The sequence below is a fragment of the Apodemus sylvaticus genome, chromosome 17, assembly GCF_947179515.1.
Source record: "Apodemus sylvaticus chromosome 17, mApoSyl1.1, whole genome shotgun sequence".
Taxonomy (NCBI): Eukaryota; Metazoa; Chordata; class Mammalia; order Rodentia; family Muridae; genus Apodemus; species Apodemus sylvaticus.
In genome coordinates this window covers 37,794,640-37,820,710 of record NC_067488.1, presented here as the reverse complement: position 1 = coordinate 37,820,710, position 26,071 = coordinate 37,794,640, and the positions used below count along the sequence as shown (strand labels likewise).

The window sequence follows — 26,071 nt, the reverse complement described above, 5'->3', positions numbered from 1 at the left end:
ACACCTAAGAAGATAAGACTGAACCCCAACCACACATCAACACAACATGAATCCTATCTGTTGTGAGCAGATAGAGAACTCTGAGAACAAAGTAAGCACAAGTAACTACATATTCTCCTGACCTTGGATCAGTGATTTCTTTGATAGGCTAGCAAAAGCACGGAGCTAAGGAGTACGGAAAATTGAAGTTCAGAAATATCCAAAGTTTTCAACTTTCAAGGACACTATTTAAAAGAGACAAAAAGATAATCCACTGCATGAGAGAAAATATTTACAGATGATACATGAGATTTGGTCTACGCTCCAGAATATATAAAGAACTCATAACTCAATGAGGAAAAGACAGTAACTACAAGAGAAATTCACCTTTGTCATTCTGTGGGATACACACTCCATGTTGATTAATTAATTTTGAGGCAGGGCTCTATGTACACTAGGTTGGTCCCCAACACATAAGAGATCCTCTTGCCCCTGACTCTCACTATTGTTTCTATAAGACTATGAACTTCAAAACAGACAAGAAAAACAATTTTTCTAAATAAATGGAACCAAACATGTTCGCCACTGGTAAATTAGACCACAAAAGCATTGTTATCTTGTCCTACAACTGGCTCTATGTTCCCAGTATAGTTATACAGTGGCTTTGGATTTAAGTATTTTAAAAATATTTAGATAGTCTGTGAGCAATGTCTTGGAATATCAGGATCAGCTATTCTGAGATTATAAATATGCACCCAACTCCTGGAAGCAGGGATATGCGCCATGTGGTCAAAGAAGTTTCAGCACAGAGTCTGTTATGTACATATCTAAGATATTTTTATGTATGTATGTATGTATGTATGTATGTATATTGGTGTATATGTGGTGTGTGTGTGTGTATGAATGTAGGTGCCCATGGAGGCCAGAAGAGGGCATCATAATCCCTTGGTGCTGGAGTTATAGGCAATTATAGGCAGCCTGACCTGTCTTTGGGGGAATAGAATTGCAGTCCATTACAAATGAAGTAAGTGTTCACAACCCCTGAACTATCTTTTTAGCATCAATATTTTTTAAATTAAAAAGAAACAGTTACAACAACTGTATACACTTTGCAGGTGGGCTGGAGAGATGGCTCAGCAGTTAAGAGCACTGAATGCTCTTCCAGAGGTCCTGAGTTCAATTCCCAGCAACCACATGGTGGCTTACATCCATCTGTAATGGAGATCTAATGCTCTCTTCTGGTGTGTCTGAAATCAGTGACAGTGTACTCACATACATAAAATAAATAAATCTTAAAAAAAATTAGTTTGCAGGCACAGTTTTATTTAAGGATATCAAAATGCTAACTACCTTGACTTGACTTATGGATTTACTTTTAAAAAAGTATTTACAGACTCACTTTATTTGATTTAGGAAAAAAAACAATTACCTAAATAGAATATTTCAAATTCTTTCAATTTTATAAAACAAATATCAACATAAATGGATGCCAACTTGCAGAACTAAGGCTTATGTAAATTACATATGATTACCATATACAGTCGAATTTTTTTCACAAAGGAAGAAGTGAATACAAAATGGGGAAAGTCACATAAAAGAAATAAACCCGTAACAATGCAAGCCAGCCACTCTGTTCTTCAGAGTTAACAGCAAAGGACTAACTGGCTAGGATCTTCTAAGGTCCAATGCAAACTGGCCATAAATTCTGAGATGATTTTCATTATCAGAAACGTGGCAAAACAGTGACATGAACTCTGACCAAGGAGTAAGCTAAAAGTTGGCAATAACTAATAACAGAAGCATATGTAATCACCATTGAAACTCTTCTTGTAGCTCCTAGTCTATTGATGGCACTGTGCTAGCACCATAGGTAGAGATCTTTCAATGTCTAATGTGTGCGCTCACATACAATGGAGTGGGAGAGAGAACAGACAAGCAAAGAAAACGGCCCTTATAATTCATCATGTCAAAGACAGGCACTGAGGTGAGACAGACCAGACCAACTAATAAAGGTAAAGGAGGTCAATGCTAATAAAAAGCTAGCTTTTCCTTTTCAAAGAAAGGCATTAAATATCATTCAGAATGGACTGAAGGTGTAAAGCAATGGAAAAACAGAAGCAGACCCCTGAATTCAGGGAGGCTAAGGGCGGGAACAGACATTAGCCGAGGGGAAGATGATGATGATGAAAAGCCAGGAGATGCACCAAGGAGGACTATCTACAGAACCTAACCCTAACCCTTACCCTTGCATTCTACGGAACGCGAATCTGGGTTTTGAGTGACATGATTGCCTTGTGCTGCAAAAATCCCTGTCTGGCAATATTGCAGAAAAGAAAGGATGACTGACAAAGCCAAGAGTGCAGAGAGGTCACTGTGTGGGTAGTCAACTTCAAAACTACACAGGTATGGCTTCTTTACTAACATGTTAAATGTCTGCAAAGAATGGGTAGTTCAGCAAAGAGTTTTGACATATATTTAAGATTATAAATGACTAGAATTTAAAATTTTAGCTAATGCAATGAAGTGCACTATTTTATTTCTATAGCTGTGCCATTCAACCCTTGTTCAATTACTCTGCCAGGTTATGGCAATACTGTTTAAGGACACAATTGGTAGCTCACTGTATTACTAACATACACGTTTTCTATTTTACAATATGAATCTGTGTCTCTCATGATTTCATTACTGGACTTGGCTACAGGAGGTGTATATTTTGTACTTCCTCCAATCATAGAATGGACAGCATATGGAAATATGGGACACGTAAAGACAAACGTGACAGAATAAGGAAGAGCTAACTGACTCCCAAGCTCTTCTACTAGTTTCCCCAAAACACTGGGGCTGAGAGTTCTCAGACTGAGATCAAGGTTTGAGCACTAGCCAGAGAATGCCGGGCAGGCGAGTGAACAAGGGTGCCTGAGGAATGGTGGACAGCATGAGGTCTGTAAACATTATTTTCTTCCTATTTCTTGAGACTATCTCAAGTGGCCCACGCTGGCCTGAAACTCACTGTGTAGGAGAGGGTGACCTTGAACTCCTGGCTCTACCTCCCAAGTGCTGGAAAGACAGGCATGGGCTAATGTGCCAGCCTTTCTGTGTTTTGTCTGACAATGTAATAATATTACAACTTAGCTATCTACTTGCTTTCTCTCTCCCTCTTTCTTTTTAAATTTCTTTCTTCCAGTGTAAATAAAAAGCAACTGGTTGGTCACTTTTTCCTTACTCATATAATTCTATACTAAGATGTTCCTGTTCAGGTATTTCAGTGGGTAGAGCAGAATTTAAAAAAAACAAAAACAAAAACAGCAATAAGTACATTATGTGTTATAATTTAACATGCAGTTGAGTGGAACAAAAACAGCACAGAAAAGATGTGGAGAGCTTAGCTGAAACCCATCTAAGTTACTCGGTGTTGTAGGAGCTCACCACACGTCACCAGCACTACTCTGATGCACCAGGGATTTCCTTTCACTAGAGATCCTTGTGTTATTTCTCACACTTGTGAATTTCCTCTTAGAGATGGTTCTCTTTTATGACATGATAGGTAGGCATTTACTTCTCTGCCTCACCTCTGGGCCTCCAGTGTGGAAACCTAGCCAGTTCACCAGGTGCCTGTACCATCTCTCTGCCCTTGCTGCCTCTTGGCCTAGTCAGCTTTCTAGGCTGAAGGTGCAAGTGGGTGGCTTCAATTCTGTTACAACATTTTGACCATACAAAACAGTCACTGTGCCGTACAGTACAATGCCAGCATCTGACCTGATGAGCACATCTCTGTAATGTTCCTGGAGGGTGGCTCACCTTGTGCTTCACCTACATTATGAGCTGAAGTTGTCTGCAAGATTCCTTCAGATCAGGCACAGACACACAATGAGGACACAGTAATGCTCACTGTTCTGCTGAGAAAAATACTGGGTAAAAGCAGGACAATCCTTTATTCCTCTCACCTAGTCCTGCTATGATTTTCTGCTTCTTCATGGTTCTAGCCATCCCTTAGATGACCAGAAATGACTTAACTGGGTGGTAGAATGCATGCTAAGCCAACTATTGAACTGCTCTTGAAGGATCTAAGGAGTCCCTGTATGTTATCAGGAGGCACACAAAGGCCTGCTCTCAACTGCCTGGCACACTTACATTAAGTGCCCCAACCTTGCTGTCCTGCTAGTAAATCGGCCAACCAGTGAATCTGTTTTTATGTCCTCAACCTATCTCACACACCCTGCTCCCTCTGCATTGCAATATGAAACCTGAGGCCCACCCTACATGATTAGGTTCATTAGAACCTTTAGAACCGTTCAGATCATTTAGAATCTTTCAAAGGGACAAAGCACAGACTCAGCATTTGGCACTTTAGTGTGACTTCATCTAAACACTCCTCCTGAAATCCCTAGCTAAAATGCAAATCCAGGCTTGCTGTTTCCTAACTTCCACTGTGTTTCCAGGCTCCAGAGTGGGCCCTGGGAGCAGTCTGCTTATCATGCTAGTCAGTCTGTACATGCTCTGTCCTGTGGTGCCTTCTTGGATGACAAATGCTAGCTTCAAAACAGAATTATCATTTTGGACTTTCATTCTTGATATCATATGTGATGTGATAACTCACATATATTTGGCACCTATAATTATTTTCTGACTCCTTTCTTGCTCTCTAGTCTACAAAGTTCCTGTGAGTTAGGATCAGTTCCTATCCTCTCTTCTCCTCTCTTCTCCTCTCCTCTGCCCTCCTCTCCCCTCCTCTCTATGGTCCTTCCCTTCCCACCCATGCCCCAACCCATGTCATGTGCACATATCATTATACTCTGTTTTAACTGGTATCCCCCCCTTCCCCCATCACCCAGCTTGTTCTCTCTTCTCCCTGTTAGTCATTAAGCTAAGCTAATTGGCCAGATTCTACAGGATAAATACTATTTGTTTCCTCTTACATGTGAAAGCTAGGTTTAAAATTATGCATGTCTGTGCATATAAGTGTTTTTATATATGTGTATGTAGGTCATTGGACTAAAAGAGAGACCATGAGAGAGAAAGAAGAGGCCCTAAAGCAATAAAATAGAGGTGATAACTGAGGGCATGCAAAAGAGAGTGGGAGTGGGGAGCAAATCCAGCCATGCTCCCACCTGACACAGAACAGGCACTGGGGCAAAACCTGCTGAGTGGCTGGAGTGGATGGCCAACTAGGAGAAAATACAATAGTTATTGTATTTTGAGATGAATTATAGTTCCTTGAGATGAATGTGAACCGAGGCAGCACTACAGAAGCAAGCAGGCACAGAGCCTATGACAATGCTGAGACTCCTGATACTCAGACTGCATTTACACCATGTTTGGGGAACACTCGGTATCAGCCATCTGTGCTCTGCAAATGACGACCTTTAGAACTTTATTCTATTTCTGAATGCCAGGATGACAGTCATCAAAAACTGTTCAAATGCACACAGGGATGAACTGTCCATCCCTACTCACTACAAAGCTTGCTCCTTCATCAAGCACACATCTGAGGTTTCTGCTTAGAAACAGCACCCGAACAATGGATCCGCATGGACAACAGGCTACAGGAGGAGCATGCGCCCTGACACAAGAGAAAAACTTTCCTGAACCACTGTACCCAACCTGGCGCAGGTCCAGATGAGACGAACACTTGCTCTGAAGCCATCTTCCAGGACAGAGAAACAGCATGGCCTACCTGGTTTTATTTTTGTCACAAGTAAAATCAAGTATAATATTTAAACCTGGTACAACCATTTTAAAATTGAGAGAATTTGAAAGATTAAAAATATTGCTTTGGTGTGGCATCCTTTTAAAGGGAGATAATGATATTATGATAACTTCACTTTAACTAGGATGACAACTGGCCATTTCAAAATGTTAGATGTTTCCACACAGATGCAGTGTGAAAAGCTTCAGCAAATTTAAGGTTTACAATGATTATGCTGAGTTTATAAAACAAATAATAAAGACTTCACAAATTAATTGTAACTGGAACCTGGGAAATAATATCCTTAGCAATGTGGCTTCAACAGCATCTTCAATGACAGTGAACACATGAGCAAAGTGGTTTTACCTTCCTTCCCACAGCACCTGCATCAAATCTGACTTTTTAACTCTGGGATGTCACGGGCACCTGTTGACATTGCAATAATAAGAGGGAGCTCAAGAGGCTGCTCCAATCAGGCTTTGAGGATGTGACAGCCACGTGGCTCTGGGCGGGTTACATACCTGTGGAATAGATGTCACTAACCCCTCAGAACCTCAACTGGGCAATTTCCAAAGTGGGAACCAAAACACAGCTCCCACTACTTCCAATGGTTGCTTAAGATTAACCAGTAAAAAGAGTAGGTGAATGTGTTTGGCCAGTGCTTTCCCAGTAAAGATTGCTGTTTCATTTCAAGACTTAACCCTTTTAACTCTTGAATCACCGAATCAGAAAAAAAACAAAGCTATCCATGCATGACTTCTGTGAAAGTCTTAAAGCCTTGCCTGAGATGCAAGGCCTGCATTTCCACTGCGTAAATGTATGTGCATTTCCACTGTGGGATGTACAGACCCTGATACAGTCTTTAGAGATATGCCCGCCAGCCACTAACAGAATGTCTTCTTCTGACTTTGCACCTAACCAAAGTAGAAGGACATTGGTAGGATTTTCTAGGTACTCAAAACAGAACCAAGAAACAGCGATACAGTTAAGGTAGAAATCTTACAAGCAAGGGGAAGGTATAAATGGGAAAACAAGTGTTAAACTAGAAGTGCCGTTAATGATAGGAAAGGGGAAATAATTTCTCTGAGCACGCATTAAAAAGTGTCGACGTGCTAAGGCCTTCCATTCATAAGAGGGTCTCACTAGTTAGCTCAGGCTGGCCTCACGCTTGTGCTCCTAAATGTGACTGATGTGTCCAGCACTGTTGGACAACTAGGCAATCAGAATCCACCTGAGAGTCTTGACTCAAAGGAGGCAACTCTCACAGTTCCTGTGGAGGAACTACATTCTGGACTTTAATTTAAAGCCCAACGGATTTACCAGCTGCTTCACCCAGACCTGTTGGACCTTCCATGGTCCCAAGCGCTGATTTGTTCCAAGATCCCATCAGCCTCTCTGCTACCTTCCTTAGGATTTAACACTAGCTCACAGCTGCTCAACCAGGGCTGCAGAGGATGAAAGCCAGATATATCCTAAGGCACCAACTAAACATAAAATCAGCTTTGGTCCTGTGCATCTGGACCGATAGCAAACGGGCCACCCGTGAGGCAAGCTGAGGAAATAGCCACACAGATAATTATATTTCTGTGATTAGGGGATGAAGGGCTGAGAAAGGGTGCTACAAGAGATAACCAGCCACAAGTATGAGTTAACTGTTCAGACTCTCATTTTGCCTATGTGGTGAGCCAGTACCTTTCTCCGTCTTTTCTTCTTTCTGTGTTTTATGTATTTAAATACCGTCCTCTGTTTGCTGGTTTTCCTACATCTTCAGTACTTGCAGCCACCCAGCAGGGGAGCAGATTCTTACTAACACTCAGTACTTACATCTGGTCTTGTCTGCCACCCTGCACGAGCCCCCACCCTACACGAGCCCCCACCCTGCACGAGCCCCCACCCTGCACGAGCCCCCACCCTGCACGAGCCCCCACCCTGCACGAGCCCCCACCCTGCACGAGCCCCCACCCTGCACGAGCCCTTCCAAAACAGGTGCCTTATTCCCAGTGTCTGCCACTAAGTAAGCGCCCAAGGATGCGTCCTGAAGGAATCCATGGCTGCCACGATAGAGGTCATGGACCCACTCAGGCTTCCACATGTAGGCTGTCTGAGTAATGGCTGGCAGAAGAGGCGGGCCCAGCGATGCCAGCTCTACAGAGACAGGGAGGTGCTGTGGGCCCACCAATGCAGAGGTGGACCTGAAAGCATTTGGTGAAATTCTGTACGAATTTCCCCTGCTCAATTTTCAGAGCTCACCGAGAACCCTTCAGGTCACTACCCAGTCCCACACTGAAGCTGCTCTGCTTCAAAAGGCAGCACCAGGCTCAGCAGTCAACTCTCTTCGTTTGCAAGTTGATCAAATGTTTGAAAGTTTTACTCAAGAGCAAAGTGAGTCATCAAATGAAAACCCTAAGTACTCAGCATAGAGACTGTCACTGAGGGGGCTCAGCTGGTCACACACCAGGAGGAATGACCATCCAGATAAAGAAATGGGACATAAACAGTTCTGAAAACTACCCCATGTCATTGCGCAGTTACTATCTTCTCCCCAAGCCACCATCATGATTTCCAACACATCCTAGGGTTTTAGTTACTTGAATGTTAAAAACAATTAAGAGTCAGAATAGCTACTATCTAGGACCATGTTTCTTTCATTCAGTGTGATGATTTGTGGGACTCATTCACGCTGCTGTACAGGGCTCAGGCTGCTGTACAGGGCTCAGGCTGGCTGCTTCCTGCCCCTGCTTTGAAACACTGTTGTGCATGATCCGGCTGTTGCTTGTTTATCTCCTCCACCTGGGTCAGCAGTCTTAGCTTGTTTTTGCCTATGGGTTTCCCACTGAGCCTCCGTCTGTACTCCCTTGGGTATCTCTGTTGGGAGCTGCTTCAGATGCTCCGTGGGCCCTGCAGCAGGGGAGGGTGGTGCTGTAAGTGGTGTAGAAACTTTTTCCAAAGCACACATGTACAGGTTTGCACTCCCACAGCTGTGCAGGGCACGCCTACTATTCCAAATCAGCCAAGACCTGAAACCACTGCCTTTTCCCTGTTTATCCCCACCTGGTATGGTGTTCTTCCTTCCTGAGAGAAGAGGCCTCGCTGGTAAAGGAGACAGGGCCTGAGCTAATAGCAGATGTACTTGGCGTTTTATTGTGGAGGACAGATAGAATCCCTAATTCTTTCCATATGATAATCTAATAGTCATAACATCCCCAGATAAGCAACGCTACTATTTCCATTTGTAGATGAGGAACCCAGGCAGAGCTAGGAGCTGAGCCCAGCTAGCTGGGTCCCCTGGTTTACTACTATGTCTGCCCCTGAGCCTTTCACTAGCCATCACCAGTTGGTGATTTAGTTGCATTTTAAACTCTTACCTAAGGGTGTTTGCTGTTGTTGTTTGTTTTTTTTTAATATTCGAATTCGAATGTAATAGCTCTGAAGTGTCTTTTAGGACCCACATCCTGCCATGTACCTCACATTCTATTTACCCCCAAATAAACTCCACAGCATAAAAACACCTCTATGAGGAGAAAGAGGGCAACAAACTTCATCAACGACCCACCTGTCATCAAACTCCTAGCCTGTGGAGCACAGCTTTCTCTGGGTATAGGAGTCTCCAGAGAAATCTCTCCCGGCTAACCTAGGCTATCACTTCCTAGGGAATACCAGTTCCCTACCTGAGGGTAATCCTACATCCTCTATAAACCTTGTGTCTTTGGTCCTCTCTCTATTCTTTACACACAAGTTAGCTATGTATATTATTATCTGTAAAGTCAACTGTGTTTTTTTCTCTGTATCAAGAAATCACACAGAGTCTTTCCCAAACATGGGGACCTGGTGATTAGAAAGGGGCATCATGCCTGCCATCAATAACTTATTGGGAAACTGTCAGACAGGAAAGACCAAATCACTGTTAAGGTGACTGTGCATCCATGTGAGAGGCTGACCACCTGAAGGAATCCAATCCGGGTTGTAAGCAGATAAAAGTGAGGGGGGTAAGTGCTGGCGGAGATCACATATCCTGTGGCCCATCTGACATTAGCACAGGGATTAGTCTAAGCTGAAAGTGACCATGAAGGAGATGAGAGAAACCATGTCTGTCCCCTGCACGGACTCATATATGTAACATGTGGAATTAATGTGTACAGTTTTCCATTCCTGAAATCAGCCAGCTCTTCAGGCAGCTTAGGAAGAGAGAGGCCTGACTGGTGAGGTACCCGACAGTTCCACAAACTGAGGGTTCTTGCTCTTCACTCTTACTTCTGTTAAAGTGAATGCAAGAAATTATACAACGCTCATGTTTTTATCTAAATCTAAATCTGTGGGCTTTTCAATCGTTTTGTTTTCAAATGCATTTTCATAAATAACCTTTTCACAATCTGCTCTCTTTTTAATCAAAATGTTGACTATGGAAAACAAGCAGGTTGAAGCAGACAGGGATCAGTGACCTGACAACAGTATCCAGCACAGGCTGCACTGAGGAAAGGGAAAGGCAGTAAAGCCCTCTTCTGCACAAAGTTCCAAAATCTGTCTGCATTAGTTTTAGGTAAAGCCACATAGTGACACACACCTCTGATCATAGACAGCACTTGGGAGGCAGAGAGGAGCGGGTCTCGAGTTCAAGGCCAGTCTGCTATATATAATAACAGCTGTCTCAGAAACAATAATAAAACAACAACCAAAACCCAAAGCTTCAGGTAAGTGTGAGTGAGAACATTCTTCCATCTTGACTCTTCATGCACAGTCTATGCTAAGGAGTGACAGGTAAATTTGAAACATGCCTGGCTTTCTCTAATGGCTTCCCTGGTGTTCCTGCACTGAGATTTCAAAAGAGTTCATTCCTTGCACAATGGAAGAAGTGGTAAAGTGTTCTCAAGTGACAGGTGAGGAGGCCATTTTTCTTCAAAACAGCTTCCATCTAGTACAGCTTTAATGGACCATAAGAGAACGGGGCGAGCTGTGGGGCCCTCTGCTTCTACTCAAAGGCATCTCAGACTGTTATTGGGTTTGAGCCTCAGCTGACATCTTGTGAGGAAATACTCTGCTGAAGTGGCAGGCAAAGCATGTCTGATATGCTGGGGGCTTTACAGTCACCACCATAAAGGGCAGCTGCCTTGTCTCTCATTCAAAGCAGATGCAGAACACAATGGGCCCCTGAATTGGAATGGAATCCATGAATCATTGTAAAGAGCTTGCTGCTCTACTGGTTCCATGGTCATTCACAAATGAAGTTACTTGAGGTACCACAGGCCCATTCATTGTAAACACAAATGAGTCGTGACGTCACTGGCTTCACTGGTGGCTCAGCAAGCCAGAGGGCAGCAGCTGGAACAAAAGGCGCATCACTAGCTCTGGCTCTAGCACTCTTGCTCATTTTCTCCTTTCTTCTAGCCTACAGCATTATAAGAGCGAGAATATGGAAAGCAACAGCTTTGGTCTAGCTCATTCCATTTCCTCTTAGCCCTCAGCAGTCATCGTGACATTGCCTGGGTGCTGATCTGAGGCTTGCTGGGCACCGTCCTTCCTTTCCAGGTAAGGCACAGTCAGGAGTGCACCTCTGAGTTGCATAAACAATCATGCAAGTGAAACTTACAATAGCCTGCTCACCACTCACCCAAATCCCTGCGGAGCATGCAGATGCTTGCACACTACCTCCTGGGAATCTGGAGGGAGGATGCAGGGATAAAGACACTTGGCTCTGCCAGTCTGGAGCTGTAGAATCAACTTCAGGAGACTTTGCTGTCCCTTTAATTTACAGAGCACAGCCTTCCCTTAGCATTTATCAAGTAGGCAAGGCAACACCACACAAGTCGATTTCACACCATTTCAGGATAGTCTCCTCTATTTAACAAGCCTGCTGTAGTTGGATAACAGAAGCATACCTAAGACCTTCGTTTTTTTACCAACTTCTAGGACTGCACACAGAATTCCCCACAAGCTGACACAGGAGACTTACATATCAGTTCAGGCTTACCCACTGATAGTAGCTTATTAAGACAGCAGGAGACGCCAGGCAGTGGTGGCACACGCCTGTAATCCCAGCACTCTGGGAGGCAGAGGCAGGCAGATTTCTGAGTTCAAGGCCAGCCTGGTCTACAGAGTGAGTTCCAGGACAGCCAGGATCACACAGAGAAACCCTGTCTCGAAAAAAAACCCAAAATCCAAACAACAACAAAAAGACCGCAGGAGACACTGCCCAGGCTTCAAAGCTCAATCAATCATAATTAAATGAATCAGAATCAGAATACTATGATTAAATTTCTAAGAGATTTTAAGTCTATGCATCATGAAGGAGTCAACAAATCCTACTTTTTAAAGCCATTTCTGGGGCCAGCACAATGGCTCAGTGAGTAAAGGCACTCTCTGCCAAGCTTGACAACCTGACAGTGAAACCAGAGAACTGACTCCTGTAAACTGTGCTCTGGCCTGCTGACGAGAAACTGCATGCACGTACATACAACAACTTCTTTTCAGAACTATTTTAATACTCCCAATATCCACGACCACTCAGCTTCAGTTTGCTTGCATCGTTGTTTCAACCCTTGCTTTCTGTATTTGAAGTGAGGCTTTCTACTTGATGAAATTAGTTCCTTAGCCCTCTCTTGGGTTGGCTCCATGGGAAGTCAGTGTCCATAGAGAAACACCCCATTATAGACTCCTCAAGCTGGGCAAAGTTATAGATATGGAGCCAGACTTCAGATCTGCCAGCTGCTGTATCAGTAGGATCTGCAAAGAGAAAAGACTCTCCATCCCCTAAGGCAAGGATAAAAACAAAACATGTGTATGCGAAAGGATGCAGAATATCCTGTTAGCCTTTAGCATAATAGATTCCTCATTAAATGGCACTAGTGCTTCATAGTTCTTAGTACACTGAATGAACCCTCTAATGTTCACTAAAACTGACTTAAAATAATCCATTTTACTTCATTAAGAAGGTGGGAGAGTATATGAAGACATAGCCATGACCTGAGAATTAGATAGCACAGTAATGGTCACCTCTGGTACCATTAGGTGCTATCTCTTAAACTGTGAAGCCCCCGAGAAAGGCTCCTGCACATAAAGATAAAAATAAAGGCAAGGAAGGAACCCACAGTCTACTGCCCACAAAGAGGTGGCGCTGCAATCTATACAAACTGGGCAGCCCAGCGTCCTGGGAGTTTGTAAGCAAGAAAGCAGCCACTCATGCTCCAGTTCCTGTCACTGGAGCTGAGCTGCTTATAAAGCCCCCAAAGTAACACCAGGTTAGGGAGACAAATCACCAAACTTTCAAAATGGCCTGCCTTAGTGAGCATGGATTCCTTTGGCCTTGCTCCTCACAGAGTTAAGCTTTGGCACTGTTGGTCTTGGTCCTTTGCTCCCACGGAAAGCCTTCTGAATTGACCTGTTTTCCCTCCTGGTTGTTTTCGTCAGCTCTTTTTATGTGTGTCTATACAACATTAACTTCCCTGCTACGCTCAGTGCACATTTACTCTATTTTATGGGATAAAGTTGTTCAGTTCTACAATTTAAAACAATTAAGGCAATTCAGATCTTCAAATTCAATCTTTCTTTTCTTTTTTTGGCCTTTGACATAATGCCTGATGAGGAAGAGGCTTCTGTTGGAGTGGAGAGAGCAAGACTGGAGAAGGCATTCAAGGAAGCCAAGAGCTGTGGAAAGGCTTGCCTTGCTCAGGTCTCTGTGTGGTTGAGGAGTGCCCTAGCTCAAAGCAAAGGGAGATCTGCAAACTGGCACGCTGGGAACACAAGGCTGTTGGTAGCTCAGCAGTCAGTCATGGGACAGGACAGACACTCAGCTTCATCCTGGGGACACCTGTAGAATTCTAAACCAGTTTCTCTCGCCTCCATTGGAGAGAGGGACAACATATGTATGTAAACTATGGCTACAAAGGTTTCACATAACTTTGTTATTGCTGGACATGTCATGCATAGTGACTTGAATCCATGCTTGCAGCCATCCTGTGTGGTTGAAAATATTTGGTTCCAAATAGAGGAATACTTCTTTAAAGCAGAAATGTTACTTATGTCCAAAGTAACACATCGGTCACAATAAATAATAAATCAGTAATAGGTCAGCAAGTCAGGGTTGCTCTGACAACTTGAACACCTGAACAGTTGACTGTGGCTCTTGTCATGTGTGGCCATGTCAGACAGAAACTATGGGTAGCCAGAGGATCCTCACTTACTAAGGACTGGATTTTGAAATGGAAGGGAGACTGTTGTGGGGTAACCTGTAGGATCTGTGATAACTTAAGAGAGCTTGTGCCCAACTAAGATAAACTGTAAGATACCAGTTACTGTCCAGAGTTTGGTGTGCCAGGAAACCCGCGTATACTGAGCAAAAGTGAAGCCTGGCAACAGCAGGAATACGACCCTGACCAAGCTTCCTCCTCCCAGCACTGACCAATGAGTGCTTAGGTTGCACCAACAGAAGAAACTCTGCTATAAAAGCAGCTCCGAGAGAGCCTTTCCCTTTTGCAGATTACTGATAAGATCCTTCAGGGACAGAAAGTTTCCATATACAGCAGGGATGCATGCTTGCCCATCTGTGTCTTTTCTTTTACTGTGACCAAAAAGGAGCATGCCCCCAGTCTGCAGGGATGGTAGGCTCTGCTAGGCCTGTCTTCCTGTGTGATCGCACTTTGAATTGTTAAAGTGCTCACAGTGAAAACAGTATAGATTATACTAATTAAAGTTTTAGTTATGTAATCATTTGGGTATAAGAAATAGATTGGTGTCACAGGGGAAAAGGAACTTCTTGTTCTCCGGAAAAAGAGATGTGGGGTTACTATAATTATGGCTAATTTTTCTACCTTGAAGCAGAGTGCAAGAAGGCCCTGGTGTGCACTCAAAGACCAAAAACACACCATTATCTATTTTCTGCATTTTTGAAAAAAAAATAGCAATGGTGAACAACTTTGCTTTTCTGGAATATTTGTTAGTCTACTCAAGGGGAGGCTTTGAGTTGACCATGGCTAGCCACTCTACCTGAAGCTCCGACACATGCCACCTGAGTTCTTGGGGATGGTAATCTTAGACACACACACACACTATCAGACTATCAGACAGCAGGCACTCTTCTGGGTGACTGAGTAAGAGAATCCTTTGTGATTGTGACTATTGATGAAAACACGGCTCAGAGGCATCTCAGGTGATGCAGTTCTCCAACACTTATCTAGGGGGAAAAAAAAACTATCCAATTTCATCAGGACATCCCTGAGCATCCTCTTTCTATATTCTTCAGAAGAATTCTCTATATAGCAAAATTAATGACAACATTAATTGTCTTTCTTGGGTCTGTACAAGAATGCCTTTGTATTTTAGAATACGTATGAAGAAGATGTACTGTCTCAAGCATCCAGACAGGCTTTCTTAACAAAGCATCAAGTATGCCAGGATTTCAAATAAACACAAACACACACACACACACACACACACACATACACACACACGCACACACGTGCGCACACACACAAACACAACCAGCATTGCTCCTACAGGCTAGGTGTAAATAAACAGCTGCATGATACCCTATCTTCATATATACTCTAGAAATAACCACACAAACAATAAGTTCTAAATCATTTTTTAAAAATTAAACTGAGCTGGTTAAATATAATCAAATGAGGGCTATATTTTTGTTATTGAATATCTGTTAAGGACTTTTAAAAATTCTTATTCATTGTAGTGTCAGGAATCAAATCCAAGGCTGCAGGTATGCTATGCAAATGAGCTAAGTCCCCAGTCTCAAGGACACCTTTAGAATTTCATTTCTGAATTGCAGAAGAACTCTCCTCAGACACAGGGATGGTCTGATGTCCTCTAATTATTTTTGGGTTATTGGGGTATCTTTTAGTCCTCATCCCTATCCTTTCTTCTTCATAATTTTCCATTTTCTCTTGCCAACTTAAGGTGCCATAAAACAGGTAAGCACTGAACACAGACAGGGACACGGACTGTCCTTAATCAAGTCAGTGGTGACCTCCATAAAGAAAGGTTACCTTGCTTGGTAGTCCTGTTTCACCAGCAAATTGTTAAAGAGTGTGCCAGAAACTAGAGAAAAACTAGTGGGGACATGGCTTCTCTTCCTGAAAGGGAATGATATCCCAGGCAGGTAAAAACAGATATTTGTACTACACAGCTGTATGCTAAAATATGAGACACCACATCAAGGACTGTGTGTCACAGAGGCCTCAGCAGAGGGCTGCTGGAGGCAACTTTCTAAAACCTGCCCTTCCTTCCTCATGGTGTTTCACACCCCTCCATGGAGTCAGCGATTGCTAAAGATCAAGCCAAGCCAGACAACACCCCAGGTGCTGGAAATGGGAAGTGAGGGTGAAGAGCAGGAAATGCCCTCCCTCAGTTCACAAACTGGTTCAGGGTTACTCCACCAAAGTGGAACAGCTCAGCTGGCCCACTAAGACTGCTTTCCCACATGATCTAAGATGAAAACCAACCTTTTTTATTATTCAGGGCTCCCAGATTTGAAGTTTTTCTAGAATGCTTATCCTATGAAAGAAAGAGAAACAAAGAAACAAAAAAAAAAAAAGAAAGAAACAAAGAAAGAAACAAAGAAACAAAGAAAGAAACAAAGAAACAAAGAAAGAAGGAAGGAAAGAAAAGAAAAATGTTGAAGGCTGTTTTTGTTTTGTTTTTGTAATATACCTTTACACATACAACTGACTAGCCATCGATGTTTCAAACAGTTAGAGAACAACAACCAGTGTCCAGACATGTGTCAGAGACCAACAAGCTGTACTGGTGTGACTTGAAGAGGAAATGAAGTTGCAGTTGAGTCAAGAGAGCAGGACGAGGTTAGGAGGGAACAGTTGAGAAGCTGCTATGACAAGCTCCCATAAGTGAGGGAGGAAGCCTTTTTCCTCCTTGCTTCAGTGATGTCTGAGTTACAGCATACAGCTGTCAAGCACTTTACATCAATTGTGTCAAGGGATTACAAAATACTAGGTTAAGTGGGGAACATCCTTCAGTTTGGCTATTAATCTGAAAGCATATTCCAATAAATAACAGAGGTGAAATTAAGAGACCACATTTGTAGTCTGAGCCCTTCACAGTAGGCATCTCTTGGTGGAGGTGTGTGCCTATGACAATGCTCGTCTCCTGCATTCGGCCAGTCCTCCTAAGGTGCCCTGAAAACCAAGCATGGAGTTGGTGTTGATGCCTTCCAGGCAAAGGAAAGCAACAGGGAGAAAGTAGCTGTCCATAATCTCAATGTGACAGTGAGGTGTGGGTACAGCAGAAGCAGCATTGGCCCCGTGTGCAAATCTCAGCTTCAAGTATCCTGGCAAGAGCCAGCAGTGAGTGGGGGACTCAATAACCAGTGAAGGCTTCTTCTCCTTCAGAAAATGAATCAAGTAACATTCTGCATGGCAGTAGAGGTCAAACAGAGTAAATTCATTCAGCACATTTATCTGTCAGTTCACTAATTTGATTGGTCCAATTATTTTCTCAATATCAAAAATTGAACAAAAATCAGAAACATAGGCAACCAACACCCCTCACCTACCCCTCCTCACCCCCTGCATGCTGGCCAAAAACAAGGGTCTTTTTGCTTTTATTTTCCTCCTCTGGGCAAGAAATGTTTGTTTTTATTCATCTAATTTTTGTCATGATCAGCATACACACACTGGGGCAGGGAATGTGGGTCTGACTCATACAAGGCTCTCAAGCAGTCCTTATTGGGTATAAGGATGAATTAGGACATTGAAAGGTGACAGTAACTTTCTAAACATCTGCTTACGAAACCAGCAAATGTTAAATTGCCTAACTCATTTCAAAATGAATGGTGAAATAGATCCCATGAACTAATTCCCCACAATCCCTGCCTGGCAATTTCTAGAACATCATGCAGTCATGTAGCTCCAAGAGCTGTCAAGCTAAGCCAGGTGGGAATGAAGTGACTACGACATGTAGCCTCAAGAACTTCAACAGCATTCTTTGTCTCTGTTGCCCCTTCTCTGTAAGGAAGGATGGGCGTTTGTGGAAGACCTCGATGCATAGCTATCATTGTCAGTTTCACAAGAACATACAGAAACAGGAAAGCAGGCAATGTGAGGAGATGAAAAAAAGAGCAAAGAGGCCAGGCAACAAAACAGAGCATCCGATACGGAACTACAGCATGGTGAGTATAAATGAAGGGCTCTCTGCTAAGTCAAAGGAGCCAAGTATGGCCCATCCCTGCCACCCACATGTCCAGTTTATGTGGGAAAGCGACTGACAGTAACAGCAGCTGTAATGCTCGAGAGCTCAGCAACTCACAACTCAGCAGCTGCCCTCCTCCCCGTCCTCCGCACGCCCCCCCCCCCAAGGTTCTCCTGCAATAGCTGACCTACACAGAAGCAGAAGAAGCAGGCAGACATGGGAAGGGCAGTCTAGGCCAGAACCATAAAAAGGTAACACTCATGGATTTCTGTTAAGCCCAGAATGTGGACATCAAGGCAACCACAGATGATACTAAAAAGGATTCTAGAGACTCTGGGATAACTGCAACCTCTCAGAAACTGTGCAAAGTTATGTCTAGTACCTCCATGACACAGCAGAGTAAGAGACCTAACTGTGAGTATCTGATTCCCGCCACTACTGCTCCTGAAAACTGCCCCTGGGCTCCACTTCAGCAGGAACATCTACTGACTTCTCATTTTCTCCACCAATGATAATGAGGAAGCTATACCAAGAATCCCAAGCACTGACATCCTTAATGAGTTCCTTCCCTTCTGTCCTACTTCTACAGTTCTATTTCTCTCACCTTAACTACAAGCCATACCTGAGAATCTGAAGTGGTAAAGAAAACTAATTGATGCAAAAAATATGGAATTTTAATTTTCTCGACTGAACAGAACTTCCTACAAAGCTAGGCTTTACTGAGCAGATGGAAACGATACATTAAAAGGTAACACCATCTTGGTATTTTTAGGCAATCACTTTTCAAGTGTCTGACTTACTCAGACGCAACCTGAAATGGGATATGAAAGAACGTCTAGTCAACTCATGGAAGAACTTAATAGCCATCTGCTTGACCCCATGTTGCATTCCCCACAGCTGAAATTCTGCCTTAGTTTCAAGCAGCCTTGAAACCAATCCTATACTTCTGAATTTCTATGCTAGGCGGCTTTAATGTCAACTATTTGCTAAACTGAGGAGGTGAACAAGAGAAGCAACTATGACACATTATCTGGACTGGATCAGCTTGATCTCTGACGCCACCACCTGTACTTACATACTCTCCATAGGTGTCCTGGCTTGGGGGTGGCGGGGGAGGTCTGTATCCAGTTGGGGGGACACCTCTTGCTCTGGGAGTGAGAAGTCCTCTTCCCCGGCTCACTGGCCCTCGGGTGGAAAGGACTCCTCGGGGAGTCGGTGTCCCACGTGGTACCCCAACTGCAATAGGCCTGGCTGTGACTCCTCCTCTTCCCCTGTGAGCAAGAGGGTCAAATTAGAAGAATCTGTCATATTTTCTAACATATTATCTGTCATATTTTCTAGCATGTTATTCTTTACACACATTGACATCTTAGACAATTCACTGTTTGATACTTCTGTAAAAGGTAGTAAGGACAAACACAAAGTAAACCACAGCAGAAAGCATGTATCTAGGCAGCTAGCACGACACAACTGGGGACTATCCCAGGCATAGCTTAACTTCTTTGTTGTTGTCACCATGGGAAACTGATTTCTGGGACACCACACAAATGATGCTGCTCTGGAATGACAGCAAAGGTGACTCAAACCCATGAGTGGGCCCTGTCTTGTTCATCTACAGACAAAGAAATTGAGACTCAGAGAGATCTTAAAATTGCCTGCAAGCACTGAGTAAAGTAGGGATTCACAATGGATGCTACAGTTCTGCCTAAGACAAACACAAAACAGGCTTTAAGGAAACAGAAGCAGGCATCCTCGAGGGGTTTGACACTTCCAGGTCAGCCTTCCACAGCAACCTGCAAATATAGACTTAAGTGTACTGCCTATGGTACACACACCCTTTCATTCTTGTTGTTCCCAGAGTCTCTCTTTTGGGGTATCCCGAAACCCAGTTGGGGTGAGAAAGTACATGGGCAGATTATGGGTAAAGACATCACCCGTGTTAAAGAATAAGCTTAATTCTTTTCTTTCCAATGAAAATGAAATGTTTTATTACAATGTTATTAAGTCCTACTGTATGATTTAACTGAAGGTGCATTCTGAAAGATATCCTGAAGTGGTAATGATGAGGCAACAGTAGAAGATTCTAGGAACCAATGTGTTCTACTTTGAGAGTCCAAAATGGCCCCATAAGGCACTTGCCCTGAACAACTTACTCATGCAATGAGGTGAGAAATATATAAAGAAGAGAAGAGTTTTAACTGGTCAACATTACCATATTATCACATGAGACACAAGTGCTTGTATGAATTTACCATGTAATAGGGAATGTTTACACCATGTATAACAAGGAGGACATAGATAAGATATATTTAGTTTGATAGACATGAGGAACTAAGACATGGTGATAAGAAGCAGCTCTCACCCAAAGATCTTGTAATGCCATTAAAATATTACAGTATCACAAGAAGATTTTTAGAAAAAAAAACTTGTTTGTTTACATTTTGAGACATGGCCTCATTATGTAGCCCTAGCTATCACAGAACCTACTAAGTAGAACAGTCTGGCATCTGAGGTCATAGACCTAACAACTTGATCTAATTTGAGAACTAGATGGTGCTAAGCACCAGGGACTGTGTGTGTCTTTTTAGCTTTGTATCATGATTTCTCTCACATTTATATATAGTGTAACCAGTACCTAAGCTTTCTACACCTTTTGCCTATAAGAAAACTCAAGATAAATGTGAATTCCAACCATTAACTGGGGGCAGCTTTAAAGAAAAGGTTGTACACCAATGAAAGTCAGTACCCATGTCACATCCATGGATCACATGAGATGAGAAAGACGGTTTCCTAACTGTTACATTATAGAAAAAAGAAAGTGCTTCTCTTCCTTACTCTTGGTAGCATGACCACCTTAATGGAAAGAGAACCAAATCAGAAACTGCCAGTGATTTAAGGGAAGCTGACTTCCCACACACTGGTCCTGAGCTTGCTCCAGTGTGACATTGTCCAGAATGGAGACCCCTTCTGAGTTTCTATTTGATAATGTGGCATGTAAGAGCTATGAGATAAGACAATAAAAAACATGACATACTTGAATACATACAATAAATACCAGGACATGTGCATTTGTATAGCAAATTTACTTTGTGTCACTCAAAAGAACATTTACAGACTTATATTCCAAGATGGTGATACCTATTTCTGCATCCACATGTGGCCATGCATCACTAAATGACGGATAGTCCGAGGACTCTGTTAGATGCAGTTGGTGTACACTTTGATAAACTAGACAACAGAACTTCCTGCACACTTAGTGTGCATTGCTGTGCATGCCCTGCTTTTACAGGACAGGCAGTCTAACACCTTGTTGATATCTCTGTTACCATGGTTACTGCATCACTAGACTATAGGAATTTGTTTTAGCTGCATTACACTCTAATAAAACCGATCTCACATGTTATAGGATTGTATCTCACATCTATTTGTCTCACAGCACAGCAATGCCTGTTCTGGGACTCTGTTTCTTATCTGTCTGTATAATAGGCTGCTTCCAGCCCACAAAGAGAAGTCTGCATCTGCGCATGTAACAACGTTGCACAAAACACATGACTTCCCACATGGCAACAGGCAGAAGGACAGGCAGTAGAACACCTTGTTTAAAATCACTGTTGCTATGGTTACCTCATCAGGCAGCAGGAAGTGGCCAGGCATGGACAGGATAAGGTGGAAGACGTTTATAAATACTTACTGAACATACTGTTTTACCCGTGACATAGTGTAAATGTGTTAGCTTCCATCACGTGACGATAAAACAGCAACTGCAGTAGGCTGAGTAATGTCAGGCCGAGCACTATTCTGCTGCCTGAATCCTGGGAACCAGTCCAGGGCAAGTTAATTATGAGAGAAGGTCTGATGGAATAACCAAAACCTCCATCCAGCCACACACCCCTTACAAAAGGGAAGCAGAGAGGAATGATGAGAGAGAGAGAGAGAGAGAGAGAGAGAGAGAGAGAGAGAGACAGTGAAGATGGACGGGCGAGCGAGGGGGCCATAGACCATAAAACTCAGGCAGTCCCCGGCAACAGAAGAGACAAGGGAAAGACTGACTCCTTGCCAAAACCTCATCCTTGGCTTAATGACACTGAATTTGGGCATCTAGTTTGTTTCTATGAGGAAAACAAAAACAAAAACAAAAATAAAAATTCTACTCGAAAGCTACCAGATTCGTGGCAATTAGTCATGGTGACCACAGGAAACTACAGCAAGTAAGTACTTATTTCAAGCAAGACCAAAAGGTGGACCGGAACCCTCCCATAGCTGAGCACCACAGTGTCTCAGAACTCATCCACAACAGTGCTTCTTAGTTCTCTTTTCCCGAAGGAACCCAGAGCTCATGGCCCTAGGCCTGGCCTTTAACACAGTCACACAAATAGCTTTGAATTAGCACACTCCAGAAGAAACTTTCATTCTTCAAATGAGCTTAGAAATATAAAATAAATACTATTTTAAATTCCATCATATATTCTATCTGAAAGGCATTTGTACATAGTTCCCAGCTTAACAGGAAAGTTTAAGTTACTAGCTAAAATGGTAATATAGGCTGTAGTCTCAGAACTAGGGGACAGAGGGGAAACATTGCCCCCCCAAAAGAACTTTGTCAACAAAAATTTCTCTTTTCTCTACTGATTTTAAATAGCTAACTCAGTTTTTTTGGGGGGGGGCATTTTTTTCCTATTATAAGCTAACCAACAATTTAGAGACAGAAATAAAAACTTTGTGTCCATGTGCCAGCTTAGCAGTTTTCAGTAGCCCCAGGTCTACAGTGCACACAAAGGCAAAGGAATTTATAGAGCCTCTCGCTGCCTAACACTGTTCTGAGCACTGGCAGGAAACTGTCCAGTGTGGAACAGTCAGTACACTCACAGGGTATCCTCACAGTCAGTACACACACAGGGTATCCTCACAGTCAGTACACACACGGGGTATCCTCACAGTCAGTCAGTATACACACAGGGTATGCTCACAGTCAGTACACACACAGGGTATCCTCACAGTCAGTCAGTACACACACAGCGTATCCTCACAGTCAGTCAGTACACACACAGGGTATCCTCACAGTTAGTCAGTATACAAACAGGGTATCCTCAGTCAGTCACCACACACACAGGGTATCCTCACAGTCAGTCAGTATACACGCAGGGTATCCTCACAGTCAGTACACACACAGAGTATCCTCACAGTCAGTACACATACAGGGTATCCTCACAGTTAGTCAGTATACACACAGGGTATCCTCACACCACTCAGTATACACACAGGGTATCCTCACATCATTCAGTACACACACAGGGTATCTTCACAGTCAGTCAATACATGCACAGAGTATCTTCACAGTCAGTACACATACAGGGCATCCTCACAGTCAGTCAGCATACACACAAGGTATCCTCACATCATTCATTATACACATAGGGTATCCTCACAGTCAGTATACACACACAGGGTATTCTCCTGAGACCTATGGTACTTACTGACTTAAAATCAAGCTTCATTTCACGAATTATAGAATATGTGCTGGAAAGAATAACAGTATGCCAAACTGTTATTAGCTGGGAAGTAATCTATGAAATTATGACTATGACTATGAAATCACAATGTCTAAATGCAGGTTTAGAAGGTACACTGACAAATATGTCTACCAATTAATGACAGCAACTTTCATACGGCTATCATGGCAAGCTAGCCTGAAAACAAAAAGTAATTATACCTACCTGGTTATTGCTGGTGTCGTTACACCTCTCGTACGCAAAGTAGATTTCCCTCGAACCACTGGGACATCTGCATTTTCTGAACCTCCATTCAAATATGTTAATTCCTGGAGCTGTGCTTGCCTGATTTCATCATTATAGTCCTGAACAGAAAAGATATTAAAGATAGAAAAGCACTTAGAATATATATAAAAGAAAATGAGGTCAAGAAAGCAGTTAAAACAAAATATATTTAAATAAAAATGAAAATGTTTTTTGTTTTTTATTATTATTTTTAAAGAAAACCATGGTTTTCCCCCAGACTAAAATTACAGGTAAGCTAATGTCTCTTCTTTTTTATGCATAATTTCCACTTGCGATATCTGTAATGATTCAAGGACACATAGCTATGACACAGGCATTGCTATTTACAGCTCCATTCACTCAACACTCCCAAACATTTACATACCGACTGACAGGAAGGCCTGAGGGAGCTGGTCCTAGCACATCCATACCAGGCAGAGAGCAATGAACACGGGATGCACGCAGGCACGCAGGCACGCACCAGGCACACATACAGGCACACCTAGCTCACTTTTCTCCCACCAACTCCAGGTTCCCGGCCTAAGGAATAGTCCCACCCACAGTGGATGGGTCTTCCCACTTCAGGTAAGATAATGAAGATTATTAAAATAATCGTAGCATGAGTATGTTCAGAGGCTCATATTATAGTTAATTCGAGCTTGTGCCAAGCTAACAATGATCACTAACCATAATGTTGTACAAGCAAGGAAAGTCCAGATTTATAAATTTGGTAAGTAATCAGATTCTTGAAAAATCTTTACTTTTTTTCTCCACACATTAATCTCTGAAACTAGGACTCTATCTTGCTTCCTTTCTCTTTCTAACGGTCCTCAACTCCATTTGATAATTATCAAAACCACTGAATGAACAGATAAAGCTTCACTACTCTGTAATAAGAAATAGTTACAATCAAAGAAGAAAGTGTAATTTAGTTGCACAACAGCCAGTGGAGCTTCTCTCCAAGAGGGGCCACCTGAGGAAGGGAGGTCCAGGCGCCAGAGGCGTGGCCCAAAGCTCCACACAGAGGGAGGTGAAAAATGCTTAAGAGTGTGAAACTCTAGAAACCAGATGGGCTATTCTGAGTTCAAGACCAGCCTGGGCTATAGTGAGTGCCAGGCCTGGAACACAAGAGTATCACAAAAATGAATGAATGAATGAATGAATGAATGAATGAATATAAAATAATCAAATAATCAAATATATGGACAAATCATGAAGATAATAAGGAATCTTAAAGAGAACGCAGAAACCAAATCATGCAAAGCCTTACATTACCTTAAAGGCAGTTTAAACAAAATTAGAACTAAGGTTGCTGAGACACTCAAACACTAGGTTTATGTTCTGGAAAGCACAAAACAAACCTTCAGACTGCAAATGGGGCAGGAGAATGTGACCGGTCCAGGCCAGCACGTGTGTGCAGCCACCCAAGGAAGGTCTGTGTTATGTTACAATCTATCGCACAGTTCAGAGAGAAGTTGGGGACCCGCTAACAAGAAAGCCATCCCTGACCAGAGCGGATGGATGGAGAAGGAAGACATGGACTCCGTCTTGGTGAGATGGAGGTGAAGGAGCCTGAAGAGCCACCGTGAAGGCAGGAACTTGTTGTGACATTCAGCTACAAAGAGGCACTCACAGACAGAGGCATCACAGGCTCCCGGTCATCAGGGGACCACAAACTGGAAAATCAGGAGCACATTTCGGCGTAGACAGAGAATTCAGGTATTTATAACCCAAATTAAAAATCTCAAAGAAACACTATATTTACAACTAAAAATTCATCTTCCTGACTTTCCCCAAATATCAAGCAAAAAAATAAATAATAAATAAAAACTTCAGTTGGCACCATGGAATCAGGGGAGTCCCATGGGCACTGTTGAGAAGAAAACTGTAATATACCATCTGAAGGAAAAGAACCCTTAGCAGGCAAACTCATAGTGTAAGAGTGTAGGTGTGACTGGTGCACACAGACCCTCCTCCAGACTATCTATCTGAGGCTCTGTGCCTCGGAGCTGTCATCCGCATGGGTCCATCACTCCACCTGTCTAAAATAAGACTGCCAAGATTTTATCAGCCATTTTGCTAAAAATGTGTGAAGATTAATAAATAATTTGCAAAGCACATTCTAAATAAAATGTGCTAGAAAAAAATGCTAATACTTCCCTGTAGAAAATTGTTAGGAGGTGTGATACTCAGTTACAGATGCTAAAAATAGAATCGATCAAAAGATCGTGGCTGAAGCACTATTTTGACACCAGTAAAAGTTTAGAAAACTGAAGTTAAAATCACTTGTTATAAGTTAGGCTTAGTGTTACAATGGAGCCCACTTTAAATATCAGCTTGGCAAAACTATTTTAAAATATACAGATATTAAGTGATTAAATGTACAGCCATGTGTAAGGCAATTTCAGAATGATTTAGGTGGTTTACTCTTGTAATATCAGATGGGCAGGTGTGTGATACAACTATAATTAAAACCAAGCCATGC

At 42.7% G+C, this 26,071-nt stretch overlaps 1 protein-coding gene across 2 annotated transcripts in view; it reads right to left on the bottom strand.

Annotated features, from left to right (window-relative positions):
- The window catches only part of Khdrbs3 (KH RNA binding domain containing, signal transduction associated 3), a 163,532-nt gene that overhangs the window by 49,131 nt on the left and 88,330 nt on the right, over window positions 1-26,071 (bottom strand). For both annotated transcript variants that reach the window (XM_052161316.1, XM_052161317.1), the window contains exons 5-6: window positions 23,527-23,666; window positions 18,888-19,083 (exon numbers count right to left, since the gene is read on the bottom strand). In XM_052161316.1, the coding sequence (XP_052017276.1) occupies window positions 18,888-19,083; window positions 23,527-23,666 (336 nt within the window). The remainder of the gene's footprint in view (window positions 1-18,887; window positions 19,084-23,526; window positions 23,667-26,071) is intronic.